Below are 21,257 nucleotides of genomic sequence, written 5' to 3'. Positions count from 1 at the left end.
GGCTCCGACAGTTAACAGGTTCACGTTCTATCCCATAACCACACCCATGAAATGTTTATGCATTTTTATATTTTTGAATGAGCATCATTTAGTATGTCATGTATGTAGTGGAGTCTACACAAAACATCATCCTAACAATGAATATACACAAACAACAAATGAATGCAAAACGACAGGATGGAGAAAAGCAGGAAGGATGTATGATGCTCTCTGTGGGAGAGAAAGACAGGAAGCTTTTAATGAACATTAGACTGTGCAGCCAGAGGCAAACTGAACGCAGAGAACCCTGATCCCTTTTGACCAGACCTGACTGTAATTACTGAGGAAAGGAGTCGTAAAAATAAATTCAACCCTAGACCAAGGGTCTCGATCTGACTCTACCTGGGGGCCATGAGCCAGGTTCTGTCTTCCATTGAGGGCCAATTGAACTTTTAACTATCTACAAATATTGACACGGCTGATACTAATTCATGGAAATATCTTTTCGGTGTTAAGCCTTATACATAAAAAAACACTCTCTGATATTGCACTACCTTAAACTAGAACAACACAGATTTCAAAAGAAATTCACCTTTTCTGCCTCATTCTCCATGTCCATGGATCGTGGGCGGAGCCTGAAGGGCTGGTCTTTGAAGATGTCCCCGAAGCCAAACCCCCGGACCTTTTTGGGTTGAATCTCAGAGGTCGAGGATACGCTGCCGGAATCAGAACGTAAACTGATGGAGTCCCCGCCGTCGCTCTCTGAACCGGTGCTGTCCTTCATACCTGCACACACAAATGCATTTCAGAGACGATTCCAAGAGGCTGTTCATAAGTCTGTCCGTCTGTAGTTTTCCTTTAGTTTAAAATCGGTTGTTTGCTTGGAAATCTACACCATTCCTTAAGTAATAAACTCAAATTACTGAGAGGCGATATATCTTCAATGAAAGCACATCCATCAAGAATAAATTCAACAAGACATCCAACCATGAATGCCTGGGACACGGCCTGGTTTATTATATGTGGGACTGTTTTCAGATATGATGAAGTGAGAATGTGATTGATGCAGACTGACTGGTCCTCGTGCTTCTAGAGTCGGCCTGTGGATTAACATCCTCCGTCTCAGCCAACAGCTCTTTAGTGAAGTTAGAGGGGAACATCCCAGATTTTCCATTGAGAAATCCTTCCCACCAGCCCTCCTCCACCTTTGCCATCAAGAGACACACTTTAGAAATGACGAAGTAAGATCTACTTTCAATTGTTATTTCACATCTGTGTCCTCTCATCCATGTGCACTCACCTCTCCCAGAATCTCGACAACATCTCCAATCTTCAGCTCCAGCTCGTCTTCATTCTGTGGCGTGTAGCTAAAGGAAGCTTTGCAGCGTCTTTTTCGGATCGCTTCACCTGCAAACAAAACCCCAAAAAAGAACGCTTTACATCTTATAATGTCTAAGAATAGAGAAGCAGTACCATCTTTTGCCACTAGGTGTCTCTCTATCCCTGTCAGATCAGCTCTGACTGGTCACTAGACACTCTAGTCTCTCTCATAAAATCTGACAATAAACACCAAAAGTTTCAGTTCTCCAATATGCAAAGTCTCTTCACGTTGACTTTTAACATACTCATATTTCAAACACAAAACAAACATGTGACTGCTCTAGATGTGCCAGGGAAACAGACCCAAGTAAACTTTCGAGTCTAACCTCACGTAAAAACCCAAATTTGAACAATCAGAGGATTTACAACGGGACGGTAAAGGTTATAAGCAAAGATTCCTTAAAGGGACAATTCGCCCAAAAATGAAAATTCTGTCGTCATTTACTCACCCTCAAGTTGTTCCAAATCTGAATACATTTCTGTGTAGAAAGATATTTGGAAGAATGGCTTTTTCGGCCACCATTCACAACCAAAGTAGGAAAACTTGCTTTATAAATTTCTTTGCTTTCTTGAACACAAAAGAAGATATTTTAAAGAATGCAGGAAAGTAAACATTGTTGTCATTTTTCCTACTATGGCAGTCAATGTTGGTCACAAGCATTCTTTCAACTTTCTCTGTGTTCTTCAGAATAAAGACATTTATACAGATTTTGAACAGCTCGGGGGTGAGTACATGATGACAGAATTTTTATTTTTGGGTGAACTGTCCCTTTAAAGGCTTCTCTACATAGTACAAACCTACACGACACTGTTAAAACAGTGAGGCCCAGTTCCCGCCTACAGGCTTCAAAGACCATTTTTACAGTTATCTCTCACTATTCATCTACTCGTAGCAAACCTGACCCAGATCTGCATTTAATAACATCTTTGATGTGGGGTAACCAAAACTCAAAATCTCTGATCTGAATAATCAGTCTCCAGGTGTGTTTGTGCAGGAGTCTGTTCTGCTAAATAAGCACTGAATTAGTATTGAAGATAGAAGGCAGGGTGCCAGCACGCTACCTTTCTTGGCGGGTCTGAGGCTGGGTTCTGATTTCGGGCTGGAACTGCCGTTGGACAGGTCTGATTTGGATCCGGCCAAACTTGACTCTTTTTTAACCTCCTTCTTTGTGTCCTTTTTAATCTCCTTAAAACAAAACAGAAAGGAGAGATACATGTCATTTGACTATTTCTGCAATTAACAGTACACTGCATAGTATGCAAATTCACAACATAGAAAGCAGAGATACACTTCATTGCCTAATGTGCACAACAAGAGAGCGTGTTGGACAGAATCGTGTATCCCACACCATGCAATGCACCATTTTTCAATTCCAATGGACGAATCAAGAGTTTGATTTTAAAGGTGCTCCATCTTTAGGGGGGTAAAGCGTCTCTAGGTTCACACAGATCTGTCATTCTTTCTCAATTTCCTGGATGTTATCTTTCGGCGTTCACTGCAAGATCTTTCTTCATGCTTTTCTCTCTCTTTCTTGCTCTTTATCGTTCTATTGCTTTGACATTGTCATTTATTTAAAGCAACAAGATCTGCTTCCTGGATGTCCTAAGTTTTTTCAGTTTCCAGGTGGACAAAATGTAACATCCAAAAAACCTCACACCAACTACATCATAATATTTTACAAAGCACTGCAATTCCAGATTTTACATCAGGTTTATACAGTTACATAAATATTACATTTAAAAGTTATCAGATCAGGAAATAAAATAAGATTTGAGTTGTTATAATGTAGTTTCTTTTTGCAAACTCTTGCACTGACCGTATTTGTGCTTGAGTGATATTGTATGTGAGTGTGTAAAGCGTGCATGTTAAAGTCCTTCTTTAAGTGATGAAACAAGAGATATTCAGACAGAAAGCTCATAGGGATTTCATCATCTTTAGCATTTAACATCCGCTTAGCAGACCACACAAAATGTAACACACTAACACACAGACACACCTAAATGCAAATAAAAGAAACAATTCAAACATGTTATAGGGATAAACTGGCAGACGCTTTTGAGATATTTATGCTTTTCAGATGTTTGTACACTTAAAATAGAGCAAAATACTTTCCAGATGATGAGCTTTTCCACAGATGTCTTGGCGAGGTGTGTCTGCTCACAGACTTTGCTCTTGCTTTCTAGAGATTTTAAAGCAATATTGCAAATTAAAATCTGTGAGTGTGTTTTTTTTTTTGGCTAACCAGGGGAAATATAAGTGAGAAAATACTGTAGATTGCTACTGGAAATTAAAGATGGGTGAGAAACACTCACACACAACTTCGCTAATACATCTAATCAGGACCTTTAACAAACTTCTATTGTTTTTAAAGGGATCATTTTCCCCCAAAAAATTATCATTTACTCACCATCTTGTCATTTTAAACCTGTATGGGTTTCTTTCTTCTGCAGAACACAAAAGTTGGTAAACAAACAATGGTGTCACCCATTGACTTCCGTTGTGCAGATACAAGCAAGTCAATGGGTATCGTCATTGTTCGGTTACTAACATTCTTCAAACTATCTTTTTTTGTGTTCTGTGGAAGAAAGAAAGTCATACAGGTTTAATTGAGTAAATTCTGACAGCGGTTTCATTTTTGGGTGAACTATCCCTTTAAATACATAGATAGTAATGAATGCTATAATGTACAACGAATTTGGGTACAAACTTGTTCCCAAAACACGGTTAAGCAGACCCACAAACATCCAGACATTCATTGGGAGATCAGCGAGATAAACAAAGATTGACATGAACACAATTTATGATATATAATATTATATACAATAGATAATAAAAGTTAACCTTTAGAGTTTATGACATAGATCCTCTAAATGACTTTACTGCACATTTTATTGCATTGGCTGCAGATACGTGAAGCGTTTAAAATGCAAATCACAAAGTCTGTCCATCTTGAAATATTTACCCACAGTCACAGTTCTCTGGTGTAATAAGAGATTTATTTTACTACAGATGCACAAAATGTCGCAAGCATTATATCTAATTTAACTTTCAATTCAGTCAAGCATATTTTTTACACTTTGAAAAAGGATATATAGCACTACTGTGCAATGTGTCAGCATGCAGCCTTATTGGTGCTGAGACACCGACTATGTTGTTGATGATATGATCAACTGCACCAAAGGTCAAAGTGTCTATAAGCAATGCTAGTCATCTTGTCAATGTCCACAAGACTCATCCAGTAAAGTAGACCCCCAAACTCTACTTTAACCACTTCCTTTGTCAACACTCTGAACACAGATGTGCAACATGATCTACAGACACCTCAACTTTTTCTTTTTGGCTAACACATTCTTGCGTTTTTGCTTTAACATAGAAGGGGTAAGAACTCCTTTGGACAATTCCTGTCAAGTGGCACATCTATGCATGGGAAATTGAGTATTAGCATTGCTAAGGTCTCTCAGTCAGTGTGGTAGCAGACATGCTGGGGCCAATGAGAAATCAATAGATCATTTCAAGACTTCACATTTCACAAAGCCTTACTGTGTGACGCAGGTCAGTGTGTGTCAGTCGGCAGTGTTGAAGTGATTAACTCTTAACCGCAACGGGATGTTGAGTTTGGAAATGACAAGGAGTTAACTGAATTGTAGTTTGAAGACGGCATGAAATCAAAAATGGAAAAATCCTATTTTATGTGGAATATTGAAGTGTTTTTATAAGTGACTTATCGGTGCACTTTTTTTTATTCATGTGCCCGCATAATCTTTCATCAAAAATGTTGACCCACCCCCTCAAAACGACTACTCATCACTTCCTGTCACGAGGAATAGCGTGAGGGCGGAGCCTTCTTTATGGGAGGGTGCCGGTGGGTAATAATCCTTGATGACTGCAAATCCTCATTCAAATCTGGCTCCATTTTGTCATCCAATCAGTTCTTGATGTGGTAAATAAAGTCCCGCCTCTCTCACTTCTGAAGCTTTTTCACATGGATATACTTCACGATATGGAAAAGAATACCATCACAACAGGTCCATCAGTGTGACGCAGGTTTGTGAAAAAAGATACAAAAATACACAAATAATTGGCCTATTCACTGTTATTGATATCCCTGCAACATGCATTAAGCAGATTTGCAACACAAACGGTAACATTTTAGATACAAACTGCAGTACATCATAGTTTTTAGATGCTTTTCAAATAAAAATAAATCATTTTCACCTGAAAATGAAAGAAGATATTATGAAGAACGTTGGTAAACGAACAACATTGGCCCCTATTAACTTCCCTTGTATAGACACAAAACCACTGACACGTTTCTCGAAATATCTTCTTTTGTCTTCCACAGAAGAAAGAGTCATATACAGGTTTCAAATGACATGAAGGTGAATAAATGATGAGAATTTTCTTTCCCTTAACATTTAAACTATATTACATACTAAGGTCTAAACATATACAAGTGTTTATAAAAGTCACATTTATCTCAAAACTAAACTTCAATTCTCAACTCAATTCTGAACGGTGCATAACCCTGGAATTGTAACACTATCTGTATCAACATAATAATATTTGGTTTCACACGAGTGTCTACCTGCATACCTTCTGGTGCGGCTGTCATGGAAACACATAAAATGCCGGCCCCTACGGGCCAAAGTACAGCTGGAGATTGCAGAGAGCAGGTTGAACACTGAAACTCGAGCAAAAAGGACTGCGACGATCGAACAACCCACAGCACACACATCTTCATATAGCAACATATCAAGGATTTAAAGCATTAGTAATATTTTGTTTACTTCATTTTGGAGATGATTTATCTGAAGATGTGATATGAGGTAAATGTGGTGTGGAGGAGACAATCACAACCCCTTGTTTTTACCCTCTTGTCATGTTATGGGACGCAGCTGCAAGGCTCGCTCTTTTAACACACACTTCCTGTCAGAGTCTTCGACAGACCTAGAGTCAAACCACAGTTTGTAGCTGCAAACTTTTGCAGAGCGCCCCATCTAAAGAGTGTGTGTAGACATATATACTATACTGTACACAACATCACATGCACAGACAAGACCCGGCCAGACTTCTTCCTTTTGAACTGTAAAAATAGACATGCAAAAAGAAACAGAGGCTTTACAAAGCTCTGAGAGTAGCATGGAATCCCAGAAAAACTATGCATTTTAAAAATTATCATGTCGCCAGGGTCACCACTTTTTAAGGTGGTGAAAAATGAGAGAAGAAGAACCACCAACCACCCACTGGCCCAATGGCGGAGTCCAGGGAGTGTCTTTCCGGATGATCTGCTCTACTGCTGTGGAAAATCTCTACCAAAAAATCTCAAATGATACCAAACATGCATATGAAGATTTTTTTGTTGTCATACGATATGGTATTGTCATACCCAGTTTATAGGTGAGCTTTGTATTGGTCTGAGCTTAGTGGGAGAGAAAGAACAGAGGCGGAGAAGAGAACAGAAGTTCTGTGTTTCTCAGGAAGTGGTTCCCTTTTGGCATGGACACCTTGGCACCGGCCTTACAAAATAAAGGCTTAATAAGACTCGCCTGATAGTGAGTGTGTGTCAGATGATCAGATTTGGAGCTGTACTACACAACCAGAAGACGGACCATAACTCTTATGTAGGTGCTGATCCACCCTTTGCCATACCAATACATAAAAATGGGGTTTGCTTTTTAATTCATCCCAAAGGTGTTCAATGGGGTTCAGGAGCGGGCTATGTGTCAGCCAGTAAAGTACTTTCAAACCAGACAGTTCCAAACATTTCTTTTAGGGACCTTGTGTGCAAGAGCCTAATCACGATAAACCTAAAAAGTACTCTACTCTTCTTCAAATGTCTGTTTATGGAGACTGCATGGTTATATGCTTCATTTCATGTACTACACATGAGGTTTTCTGCATCTCCCTCTCACTGAAGACGTAAACATGACGTTTGCTGTTCGTCGGACCTCAAAATTTGCTGTTTTTCAGGAAATGGAAAAAACACTGTAGTTCTGTAAGGATTAAAAACCGTGATGTCAAAATTGACAAGCACTTTTTGTATATTTTTTAATGGTTAGATATTTGCAAGATCTAATGACAAACATAAAGGGCGACTAATCATAGGTTTATTGGAACAAAATAAAAATGACAATACGGAGATATGTTTCAGATGGACAGCAGCGATAAAAACTTCATCTTCAAGTTACTCTGAGAGTTTACTTCACGAGATTGAACCGTTTTTTATTTGAGAAAAGTTACTATCAAACACACACTAAGTCCGTTTCTCAATTCTAAGAGCGCAAAGAACGGACTTGTGTTCTAGTGAAGGCTGGTCTCACGAGGAAGCCTCTGAAGAACAAACTTGGATGGACATGCAGCAGCGACCTCTGGGACAATGGGTTCCGTACACGCCCAAGGCTGCATTCGATGCATCCTTGATATCGAGAACACATCCGGGTACTTTCATGCGTTCTCTGTTCTTGTGTCTTGGAACCAGACTTTGACGGTTCTTGATGATGTAGAGCGAGAACATGAGGACACGAGACAGCTGAACGCATTTTGAAAAATGGCCTAAAACTCTTAGGTCTATGTAGCAACCCACCAAAATAAAAGTCTCTTTAATTTGAACAAATTATGGCACAACTGCACTCTACTATTATTCTGTAGTTTAAATTATAGTAAATGAATAAACTAGTAAATAATGTAGCATACTTTACTATTACTACAATAAAAGTAAGTGTGGTTAAAGAATATGGTATCAAGCAATTTAACTAGAGTTTACTATAGTAAATGTCTATAGTAAAATACCTGCAGTATTTTTTATAATAAATCAACAGAATCCAAAATAAAACTTGTAAAAGTTTGGACGCTAGTAGTGTGCACTGATCCGTGCTCTTATCACAGGAAACAACAGATCAACCTTAAACTCAATTCGGTCAACCACGTGAACTCAAATTCCTAATGTAGTTATTCTATTAAAAATGCCCACACAGAGCTGGGAATCCAATTTGCCCTATCACAAGACAAAAGCATTTGCAAGAGAGCGTTGTGTGTGTCAGTGTATGCAATGTGCATTTTTCTCCCCCTCCCACTGGTTTGTTCCAGATTGTCAATGGTTGCTGGTTTCCACAGCGTTCCATCATTCCTCTGCTGGTACTGACTCTTGCGCCGCACTGTGAGAAAGTCAGAATGTGCTTCGGGGAAGACGGACTCTCACAACACAACAGTGTATGGCGACCTGGGTACGACTAGAGCGGCTATCTGATCAATGCCAAACGCCTGCTTGTGCTGAGCACCAGGCTGCTCGGTCATTGGATTTAAATCTGTAAAACAGATTTCATGTTTAAAATAGAAGGCCGGGTGCAAGCCCAGTCTCAATGGCTCTCAGGAAGGTTTAGCAACGTCATTGACCAGCAAGGGATAACTGGGCCATGCTAACCAGCCAACATCCTGTCTACAGTCGCCTCAATAGATCATGTGATCTGTGTGTGATGTGTCTGTGCTCGAACTGGAACTGTAGTCACTGCATTGCATTTCTGCTTAAAATAAAGTTGATCTTGAAGTGCGCTTGTTCCACAAATCGACAATTCTCATAGAAAACATATGACCTGAGGTCACAGTTATCTTATTAAAAATACATCTCACAAACATACAAATTAAGTAAAAAAGACAGAATTTGAGGGGAGGCTTGGAAAAAATTATAAGACAAATTTAATAAAAACATAGTCCAGAGGAATGACAATAAAATATCAACACAAGGATTAATAATGCATTTTTGTATATAAGAATACAAATTTCCTGATATGCTGGCGTTTGGCATTTTGGTCAAACAATTTTGTCCAATAAAAATATTTAATTGTTAGTCCATTTTGTATCAGACACCTCATATTTTCATGATTTAATCTAACCTGAAAGGGCATTAACAGCATATATTGCACAAATATGCCCCCTGGACATCGCAACTGGCTTCATAAAATGGAACTCTGTATTTCAGGGTGAAATGCATCATTAGTTACGACACTGTTTTTCGAGCTGCCACCCTGTGAATTATCAGGTCACTGGAGCGAGAGCGGAGCAGGTTTTTCTTAGATGTGCACAAACATTCTCATAGGTAGAAATGGCTTTAACACACACAAAATCGTGTGCATGCATGCATATAGACAGTATATGTTTAAGTGAAGGAATATGACAGAAAGCTCATAGACAAACAATACACAACAAAACTGTCAGAAGAAGAAGAGAGAGAGCGACGGGAAATGAAAGGTGTAAAAAATAGCACACTCAGAAATAAACATTATCTCCATCACGTATGACATTCTTTCGGGGAACACAAAGAGAGATATGTTTATGCACAGGAAAAGCTCAGAAATGACCAATAAAACACAGAAATTACAAAAAATAAGAAGTGGTCCGTAGATCTCATTTAAGATTTAAAGCTTTTTGGTTAAAAAACATTGGTTACCAAGCAACTTAACATAAAACTGTATTTAAAACTCTCTGTGCTTTATCACAAATCAAAACCTGCGATTTATTGTTTCAAACAGAGAAGGCGATAGTATAGGAAGGAGGATTATAGTAATAGATTGCAGCTTTACCGTTACGCATTTCATATTGATATTTAAAGGGATAGTTCACCCAAAAATGAAAATTCTGTCTTCATTTAGTCACCTGTAAAAAATGTTTTGGCAGTAAATGGGGGATGAGTTTGGTAACCGACATTCTTCCAAATATCTTCCTTTGTGTTTAGCAGAACAAAGAGATTTATACATGTTTATAACAACCCGAGACTGAATAAATGATGACAGAAATTTCATTTTTGGGTGAAAAGTCCTTTTAATATATATTCTAACATAATATGTTCTATGTAAAACAAAGCTGTTTATCTCAGGTTAAATAAAAACTTGATGCTGAAACTATTTTTTCCAAATGTGTCGATACGATTCAGAGAACGAGCAAGAATAGACTACGAATAGAAGCATGGCACCAAAAAACGTATACCTGTCTATTCTAAACTTCACCGCTCGTTTAATCACACAAGAGTTGAAATTATCGACCCATTATCACATCAGCAAAACAGGAAGCTGGCACGCATGCACGACTGAACCAATCTGCCGAAGAGGAAGTCACCCGAATAAGACCTGTCCGGCCCATTAGAGCGCAGATGAATGTGAATTCATTATCCTTCATATCATTGCCTCCTAGAAAAGACTGAGATCTGATTAAGCTTTGCGAAAAGGGATTTTAATGCCTCGGGAGAACGCAGATCAACAGAAAAACCGGTCCAGGATAAGAATGAGATTTATTTTGTGGTAGACCTCAAGCAGGAAACACCTGTGAATGGCATCATGTTTTCTCACGTCGCCCCCTACATTCCCAACTGAGACGTTTATACGTATATACATATTATAAAGGTTATAAGATGCAAGTTAACCACATTTATTTATAAAATTCATCCAAAAACAAATCATCGGAGCTATTCTGTGTGCATAGATTGTCTTATAGCTCTACACTTTTGTATGGCTCTTATACTTATCTCACACCCGGTGAAGCGTCAACATGGTGCATGAATTATGTTAACGTAGACTGAAACGTTCAGACTTCGTTCGTGCGCTCGGAGACCATTGTGAGCTGTTCAGGTGGAATATGACTCACAGGCTGTACTGATACCCTAACTCAGCAGAATCTAAACCCACAGAGAAAACGTACCATGACAAAACCGGACCTGCGCAAGTGTGCAAGCACTCGTCTAGAAACACCCAATGCATCTTTATCAGCGATTTGAAAGCAGCTTTGAACATCAATTTGCCAGTTTTTTATATCTGTCTGAGTAGACAGTCTTAAGATAGCCCAGTGTGTGGAGGTATGGTGATGATTATAACGGCATTCTAGATCTTGAAAATAGATCAGTAAAACCAACACACACCAAACTAAATGATACAAAGTACCATGGCAGTACAACCTGATATAATTATTTTGCCGTGATACCTACAAAAGAGCCCAAAAGTAACTTTTCACATCATTGTGTGTTTGCTGGATTTAATAGAAATCATTCCTATCCTATTTGGTTTGTGTTTACATTCATGTTAACAATTTTATAAATTTTAAAAATGTTTATGTCAGGAACACCCTCTGGTCATGCTCAACTGTTAAAACACATTTAAATTTGCACCCTCTAAGCTTCTCAGCACCACTATGTTAAGCATTCACCCTCCCTAGTGCCATTAGAGGAAGTACACACTTCCCTCTGCCGTGAGCCAGAAAAAGGAAGTGACCTCACAGCACTCTTACGTCTTAACACCCTGCACACTATATCTATACACAAACTGCATAAATGAAAGGCAGTCTTACACATGATCAACAAAAAATTTAGTTCTCAAAAAGGACTAGCAGTTTGTGGGCCTATAAGATGGTGAGATCCAATTAAAGCCCCCAAAAAAATTCTGTCATCACTCTCATGTCTTTCAAAACCTGTAACATCTTCTTTCGTGGCACACAAAATAAGATATTTTGAGAAATATCTCTGTGGTTTTGTGTCCATACAGTGGAAGTCAATGGTTACAAACATTCTTCAAACTATCTTCTTTTGTGTTCTACAGATAGTCAAACAGCTTTGGAATTACATGAGGGTGAGTACATTTTTTCGGGCACTAGTTTTGCGCCTGTCAGTGATTCTGATAGAAAATTGTCAATTTACACTAAAGAAAAGAAGGAGAAAAAGTAAAGAAGAAAATGCAGAAAATTCTCAGAGTGGCTAGAAATGTCCCATATCACACATGACTGGTGCTAACAAGCATGAAGTGCTACAACGCTACCAAGCTTCCATGAATTCCTCGCACCCGAATTTGTGAGAATCTGCTGGTGAGGTTCACAGGATCCCTTGTGCGATTCCGGGCAGAAGTACTGCTGTCATTGCAGCACATATGTGACACATATACAGACAATCTGCAGCACTTCAGCTCAATGTGACCAATAACCTTTGGGTACGCACGCCCACAAACACACACACAAAAAAACACACAAGTTCTCCATCCTCTGACAGTCAGCGTTTGTAATCGCCTGCAGAGTTCAGCTCAACAAACACACACACGGTCCAAAGTAAGTGTTGATAGGAACTTATTCATGCTTAAATTAATACGAAGGTCTGGATGCCAGCTGTGTGACTCAGAACCCGTCCACTAGTTCCTGCAGCGCGAGGTCAAAAGAGCAAGCGCTGAGCTCGGCACTTACCCTGACGAAATTGTCGGGGAAGAGGCCCCTTCGACCTTCCAGTTCCCCCTCCCACCAGCCCCCTTCATCCTTCCTGATGTTACTGATGATGTCACCGACAGTGATGGTCATCTCGTCATCGTGCTGGGCCTGGTAATCAAACTCCACAATGGCTTCCACTGTGAGAGAGAGACAGAGAGAAACAAACAGAGTGAGATTTTAGAGGTCACGGTTACCTACACGAAGCAGGATGCTGAATGAAAAGTTTTTTTCTGATTGCTGTATTTTTATTTCTTCCGAGTTTTATGTTTTCAAGTTCTACACTTCAGAAAAAAGGATTTTGCAGTTTAGTTGTTTTTAATAGTGATGCAACGACACTTTGGCTGCCGAAAATTTTCAGCCGAAAATGGCATTATCGGTTTTATAATAATAAGCCGAAATAAAAGCCGAAATGTCAATATTACCTGTAACTAATAAATTTAACAAGAGCAGCTTAAAACAAGCAGACAGAAAATTACATGCAAGCTCTGTGTGATGCGCGACTGCATTAAATTAATGTAATTTTCAAGTACACAAATGTCAAATCAAGTTTATACAAATTTTCGAAAACTCCAAGTTCACTCAAAAAATGTATTTGTTGAATGTACTTAAAAAAGCTGTGTCAAGTGGTCCCACGCAACAATATTAAGTAATTTGAACTAAATAACACTTTAGGTGTATGAAGAAAATAAATTAAGTAATGTTGACAAAACTTTTTTGAGTAAATCCAAACCATTCCGATTGTACCAGTAATTTTAACTTTATTAAACTCAATGATTATCCTTTTTAATGGTACTTTTTGTTGTCATACATAAATGATATGCAGACTTACTGCATGTGAGTCATAACACAATGAGGAAATCAGACAGGAGGCATCTCAGTACTGGCATTAGCACAGTTAAACCTTATTGAATGATGCAATAGACATCATGGGCGCACTTAAACCTCTCACAGCCTAAGTATATACCCTTCAAATTGAATTGAAATTGAATATTAAGCTCAAACAAGTCTTTATTCTTAAAAAACACTTAAAATAACGCTACATTTTGAAATTTACTGTCTGTCTTACGCAAAGCATGCTGGGAACTGAAAATCCCCCTCAACCAGTCATGTTGAAATAAATTTTTTATATTAAGTAAACTCAACAAAAGGTCCAATATTATAGGGTTTTGCGTTCTACTTAACAATGTTAAATTGACAAGTTTAAAAACTTGTTAAGTATAGCTGACAGATCTACAGTTTTAGTATAAATAACATAGTTAACTTGACTTTAACGTTAATTCAGTTACTTGCATTCTTTATGTACTGTGAACAAGGATGGGTTAAGTTAAACTAACAGCAGCGACAGTTACATTTTTTGAGTGTTGTCAACTTAACAAAAATACAGTAAAACAACTCAACTGCGAAACCATTTTTACCAGGTACCTTTTAATTTAAAACACAAGTTTTATTTACATTTGTTTAACCTGTTATTTTCAAAATTGTGGCTGTGTTTAATGCAACTGTAAAAACTTCGTAATAGCTTCAGAGTTCATTTTTGTACCTCCTTTGCTCTGTAACAATGCCTAGAAGTAAATGTTATTGTTGCTCGCCCATGAAAAAGATGTCACTATGACGCTAGGAAGCAGTAGGTGGTTTCCATGCCGATGCTATGTGGTTTCTAAGGGTTTTTGCCTCTGTGATATTCTTAGTGGTTCTCGGTCATCCACAAATCATCAGCGTGATCATAGGATGCTAAAAGTGGTTTACTTGGGTACTTGGTACCTATCCAGAATGAAAAGAACTTGGGCCGCTTTTATTACAGAATACATTGAAAATGCATCTGAATTGCAGTTGTTTTACTTATTTTCTTTCATCACTTCAAAAAAGCAATAGGAGAGCAAGCATCAGATATCCCCTCTGCAGAAGAGAGAGTTCCTCTATGTGACACAGAGGCGTATAGTGAGATTATGCCAAAGAACTAGGAAACTGAAGCGATACACTTAGCTACGAGATGTTGTTTTAAATACAGATCCTAGAACATCAAAGGGATTCTCTTTGCACTTCAGGTGCTACTGCGGTCAGGGAAATACACTCCTGAATATTACCAGCTTTGTGACCATGTGGGTTTGAATCTGATAGTTTGCATGAGGTCATAAATCCTCAAGGGTGGTAACCATGAGGATGTGAGCTAGAACATTGCACTGATGTCTCTATGAATCATCAAACCATGCCACACATGCAGGGTGAGATCGCGCCCACGCCCTGCACGAATGCACACCCGCAAAAACACATACAGTTGGACGCAGCAAACATCCTTTTTCAATACGGCAACTCTCGATGTTGACTAGAAGCGAGTGCATCAACAGATCGGAGCAAAAAGCGTTCCATCATTTCAGTGCAACCCGACCTCAGCTCAGAACCATCTCCGTGGATACCGCCACATAGAGGCATTACCGTACCGCTCTCTGCTCAGGGGCATAGATGCAAGTTCATCAGATACGTCTCTGGGGATGATAATGCAGTTTAGGCATGAAATCACATTCCACAGACAGAGTAAGGTTCCTCAGATGACCCCACAATCTCTGGAAAGTTAGGAGTCGTGCTGGGAGAGAATCATGAGGTAGTAGAATATAAAAATTGGTCAGCCCGGAGCCATAACAAATACAAAGGTACTGAAGACGTCCAAACATCTGGTACAACATATCAACACATACCTACCTACACACACAACACCTACAGGCACACACAATATAAATACAGAAACGCTGCAGACGTTATTGTTATACAGAGATTCATTCATCGTTCTAAAAGGCTGATCGGGACCAAAAGGAAGCGGCAGACTTTTGTGCACTGAACAGATACTAGCCAAAATACACACAATCCACAAATACACAATGTCTACTGCGGTCTATACATCACATATAATCCTAAAGGAAATGTTAACCCAAAAATAAAAATTCGGTCATCATTTACTCGCCTTCTTGTCATTTCAAACCTGTATGACTTTCTTTGTTCTGTTTAACCAAACAGCGATGGTACCCATTCACTTGCATTGATTTTGTGTCCATACAATAGAGGTGAATGGGTACCGACTCTGTTTCTTCAAAATATCTTCTTTTGTGTTCCGCAAACGTAAGAAAGTCACACAGGTTTTGTTTGAAATGACAAGAGAGAGAGTAAATAATGAATGAATTTTCATTTTTGGGTGAACTTTCCCTTTAGGATCATATGTGATTAATAGACCGCAGTAGACATTGTGTGTATTTGTGGATTGTGTCTATTTTGTCTAGTATTTTTTTCAACCTTCCCACAAGCCTGAAGACCATGTTGGCACTTTCATACTCTCCTAGAAATGTTTTTCTTGGCCTTGAGGACATCATAACCGATGAACTTTAAGACTGTCCATCTCAGTATCCTGTTTGCGATTGGCCGTGTCTTCACTCTCTCTTTCTCCCTCTCTGTCTCTCTCTCTCTCTCTCTTGTCTTCCAGCTGTTTGAGGTCTGGATTACAGAGAAAAATGTGACATAAATCGCAGCTGCCATGTTTATGGTAAAACATCTTCCAAAAATCCCTCCTCCTCATCCCCACATACATACAGCCCTGCACCAAGAGTACTTTAATATCTGCCACGCAGTTTCATCCTGTTTAACTTTTCAGTGTGACCTTTTCTCAACAGGCCCACATACAAACACAGACAAGAACTGCAAAGTCAGACAGTCAAAAAGACAAAACAACAACGTAACCCTGTGCTTCCTGTTTGTTGTTGATGTTCTCCTTTCAGTGGTCCGTGCTACGACCCTTTTCCTCTAAAGCATTAAACTTTTGCGTCAAACTGAACATAAATGAGATTTGTAGAGGAGGGGTAATACTTTTATAAGCAATCAGATTTGGGATTTTGACCTTGGAGATGATAATAATGCACACGACGACATTTGTCCCATAAAACAACACTGACGGAGGAATCAGCAGCCAGAATATAACACATGGATTCTTCGAACGATAACCTAGAAACCATCCAGAACACACAGCCAATACTATGTATTGTAGTATTTGATGCTAAAAGAGTGTTTGTATTGTCCTGGCCAACCATCTGATATTGATGTATTTTGATTTCCCATGTTCTTACAAACCTCTCAAGCGTATCTCTCACTACTCCACCTGTGTGCTTTAAAGATTAGAGCTATTATTTAAAACTGGCGTCATTGTGTGCTGTTGATCTTCTTGAGGAACTGTAAATACCGCTATTCTTAAATCGCTCTATAAGACTGTGTGTCTGGAATCAGCTGATCTGTGAGTCAAGTGTTTGTCCTGGTTAGACGACCTCAGTGAAAATCTACAATGACATTTTCAGCAGCACAGCACCCGAGTTTATGCAGTAAACATCAAAACACAAAATCTATAATAGATGCTGATTTAATGTATGGCCCATCCATTACCATTATGTTATATAACCACCGCACCCATTTTGCACTGCATACATCTCCTGAACCGAATTTCAGTGTAAGTTTAGAAAACAGTGCATTATTTCTACATTAGTATATTTTATGTGCATTTTTTGGCTAAATGAATGGCACTTGCAATGGTAATGTAAAATAACTAATAAGTGAAGAAACGAAGGCCTGAATGTATATAAACGTTGTTCCTAACTTTGATTCCGAAGAAAATCAACGTTCAAGCTTTGTACGTGCAAAAGATGTGAAGGACTTGAACTAAAATCCCACTTTGTTTCTAGGGTTGGGCCGATAGACGATGCCTGACAGACATGAGACAGACGTTGAGTTGGCATCGTGATTCCAACAAATGTTTAATTTTCGTCACGTTTGCGTTGTATAAAGGAGACGCGCCTTACTGTAAAACACCTTTAATGAATTTAACATCAGAATTTGAATACAACCAAGCATCACTTTATAACTGTGAAGCTCGCGCTGTACTGATGCCTGAATTGATAACTGCCCAGCTCGCGCTGTATAAAGATGTGTCTCCTCACTTTAAAACGGCGCAGGGCGATGTCATCGTCCATCGCAATGTATAAGTGTCGCTACCGCCCAATGCTAATTTGGTAAACATCGGCCAACCCTTTGTTTCCTGGTTTATGGTGAACTTGTGACTACATGCAGTTTTAATTGATACCATTTATATGGTCCCTGTGGTTGAAATCTTTAAAAGGTTAATCAAATGTACTGTATTACTGTAGACACCATTAAATAGACTGACATTAATTAAAATTATAATTACTTTCGCAGTGTAGTGTACTGTAATACAGCGAGACCTGGTATAAAGTTCCGGCTCATGTTTAACCGGAGAAGCATTAGGTGTCATAGACCCATGCAACACATGCTTGCGCTCTTATCAGTGAGAAAAGCTGAGGTGCTAAACTTTGTTTTTATTTGTTACAATTGATTCTGTACTGCAGCTCAAAAGAGCCTAAGTTCAATTTGTGCTGCTTTGATTCTGGGTTAAAAGAAGAAAGACATGGAATTTACATCCAGTTTTTCTTGTACCTCTCATTATAGTCACAGGCGACTTTAAAGAAGAAAAAAAACATATGTATTGCCCTGGGATAGATGTGTAACTTATACATAAACAGATTTGTACAAATGGGTACTGAACGAAGGAAATTAAAGGGGTAGTTTACCCAAAAATGAAAATTCTGTCATCATTTAATTAACCTCTTGTCATTTCAATCCTGTAACTTATTTCACAGAACACATAAGAAGTTAGTTTGAAGAAAGTTGGTTATCGAACAGCACCAGCACCCATTCACTTCTATTGTATGCGCACAAAACCAATGTAAGTGAATGGGTGGCGGTTAACAACATTCTTCAAATTATCTCCATTTGTGTTTTTTGGAAAAAGGAAGCCATACAGGTTTGAAATAACAGCAGTGAGTAAATGATGAGAGAACTTTCATTTTTGAGCGAAATATCACTTTAATGTCAATGTTCTACCATTGAGCAACACAAAGGTGTATTTGCAATAGTACAGTATAATAAAAATATATATAATAGAAAATAGTCTAAATATATCAAGAAATCAATGGATGCAAATGTTTTTAACAGAATTTTTTCCTCCTATCGAAGAATCCAATCTGCGAACGAAGATTTTATTTTCTCAAAATATCCCGGGGCCATACTGGATTCCTCTATTGTGTGTTTCACATTCAGAGAAATAAAAACACAGCAAATGTCCTTCCAGCCAAACCATTTCATGCACCTATTATAAAGGTTGGAAATGGGGGACGCAGGGGGACCGAGTCCAGAAGATGAATTTAAAGGAGGGATGGAGTTCCGCCTCAAAATGTAAAGGTCTTCCATCTATGAACTATGAAGCATAGTATAAATATGATAGCATAAAACTCCTGCACAGCCTTTCTGTTCAATTACGCGCACACACCCTCATCAGTACACTGCAAAACACAGCAGAATCTACCAAGAGCCAACTACATTCACAACACGACTGTGATCACGATAGCCCCATTTCAGATCATGCCTTCCTCTATATATTCTGAGCTGTGGCCTGGATAGGAGAGAGACACTGTCCTTCCATCTGAGCTTAAATCAGCTCAGTCGTCACGGCAACACAGGAAGTAACAGTGACATGCCTATGCACGAATCAGCTGATTTAATGTGTGCGGGCGAAATAGATGACTTTCCACCTCACCTGACCAGGGAAATAACTATTAAGGCACACAGTCAACTGTAACGGTCTCATTGCATATGGGAGCCCTTGTGAACCTCCAAATCCTACAAACTGGGCAATTAAAATGTTGGGCGAAATATCTACTTCAATGTAAAGAAGATTGTATGAGGTTAACATAAAGTAGAAATGGACCCCATTTCATTTTCAATGACACCATTCTGCCCTTCATTTTTTGAAACACCCGCAGACACGTATAAAAGAAGTAAACACGTTAGTAAATGTCGCTTCACGTCTACGTTTGCCTCTCCGACACCTTCCCTAAAAGCCATGTCACATGCTGGTGTAAGACCATGAATATGACTCCAGAGTCACTCAGAGTTAAACCAGACTCGCGAATGCACCATCCAACTCCGTTTGGGAACCAGACCAGAAGTAACCCCAAAGCAGATCATACAAAATAGATCAAATGCAAGATAAGCCTGTTGATAAACAAATACAAACACAGTATCATGAATTAGTTATTCAACCTGCCTGATCTTCTTGAACCTTTGCAGTTCCACGCAGAAGAGAAAGGGAAGATCATCTTATATGAATGACCACATGCGGCTCACCGAATCTCTTAATTTATCTCTTACTATTTCATCCAAACCACTAAATTCAGAGATGCTGTATACTGACATTATTCTTTTTACACAAGTAAAACATATGGTTTGTTAAAATGAGCTCAGTGTCCAAGGATGCTTCGCTTCATGCGGTTTCTAAGACATCTTAATAAACCATGGTGTTTGTATGCTATACTGAAGGCATGAGAACGCCCTGCTGCAGAGATCAATTTGTTCAAATGTTTCATCGCTGCTCCACAAACTTTGCATTATTAAAAAAGTGTTTTTGACTTGGTGTACTGAAGTGACATTTATTGCACAAACTAACTTTTTAAACTGCCAGTGGATGAGATTTTTGAAACATGGGGATATGATGTTCATAAAATAGATGTACATTATTCATCAAAACCTCTCCAGTACTGCATGAAGTGACTAACACTTGTAGTCAGTCAAAACCTTTAAATCTTGAATGAAGCAATCTCCTGCTTAAGAAATCAGCGATTACTCTACAACACACATCTCTTTTCTCTTTTAAGAAACAAGTTTTATGAGGAAACCTTGTTCTGCCTCGCGATACATTTAAACCTCAGAAGTCTTATTGGATTTTAGACTTTCACTGTGCATTTCCCTTCAAATGATATAGTTCATGATAGTTTAATTACCCTCTTGTCATTTCAAACTTGTATGACTTTCTTTCTTCTGCAGAACACAAAAGAAGATATTTTGAAGAATATTGGTTCCAGAACAATTGCGGTGTACCCATTCACTTCTATTGTGTTGACACAAAACCAAGCCAATGGGTACTGGTTTGGTTACCAATTTTTTATATATCTTCTTTTGTGTTCTGCAGAAGAAACAAAGACATACATGTTTGATATGACAAGAGGGTGGTTAAATGATTTCAGTTTTGGGTGAACTATCCCTTTTAGAACACAAAATTATTTAAAAAAATAAATATCTTCGATATTATTAAGCTCTTTGGATATTTAAATAAAACACACAGGTGCGTTCCCATTACTCAAAGTCTTGTGATATGCATGCAGTAATAAAACTGTGTTTTTTTGTTTCCTGTTTCCAACTATCACAAAACTACGATACAGAAACTACACTGCAAATACCTTAAGATATGGGGAACTCTACAAAGTAAAGGCAAACATGCCTACTTCCCTATTCTCTGCTAAAATGCAATGAAGGAGAATGACACAGCATGATACAAAACAGACTGTTACACCTGAATCCACAACTTTATAACACATCACTTGGTGGTAAAACTTAAAAACCTTAAATGCGGTATGAGAATTCATCGGTCTTCTACTAAAAGCGCGTATTCAATTCGAAACTGATGAAACGTTGCATGGAAGTAAAAGAATGCAGTCAGTCGAGCAGGTCATCGCTGAACCAGAAATCACGGGTGAATCATGTGAATCCTCTTGTCTGAAGTATTTAT

General features: G+C 38.6%; 1 protein-coding gene across 2 annotated transcripts in view; it reads right to left on the bottom strand.

Moving 5' to 3' along the window:
• The window catches only part of sh3kbp1 (SH3-domain kinase binding protein 1), a 33,861-nt gene that overhangs the window by 10,307 nt on the left and 2,297 nt on the right, over positions 1-21,257 (bottom strand). For both annotated transcript variants that reach the window (XM_056738711.1, XM_056738712.1), the window contains exons 2-6: positions 12,569-12,726; positions 2,422-2,545; positions 1,280-1,386; positions 1,055-1,184; positions 572-765 (exon numbers count right to left, since the gene is read on the bottom strand). In XM_056738711.1, coding sequence (XP_056594689.1) covers positions 572-765; positions 1,055-1,184; positions 1,280-1,386; positions 2,422-2,545; positions 12,569-12,726 — 713 coding nt within the window. The remainder of the gene's footprint in view (positions 1-571; positions 766-1,054; positions 1,185-1,279; positions 1,387-2,421; positions 2,546-12,568; positions 12,727-21,257) is intronic.

The sequence above is a fragment of the Triplophysa dalaica genome, chromosome 23, assembly GCF_015846415.1.
Source record: "Triplophysa dalaica isolate WHDGS20190420 chromosome 23, ASM1584641v1, whole genome shotgun sequence".
Taxonomy (NCBI): Eukaryota; Metazoa; Chordata; class Actinopteri; order Cypriniformes; family Nemacheilidae; genus Triplophysa; species Triplophysa dalaica.
Note: the sequence above shows the minus strand (reverse complement) of the source record. Positions and strands in the feature narration are given on the sequence as shown.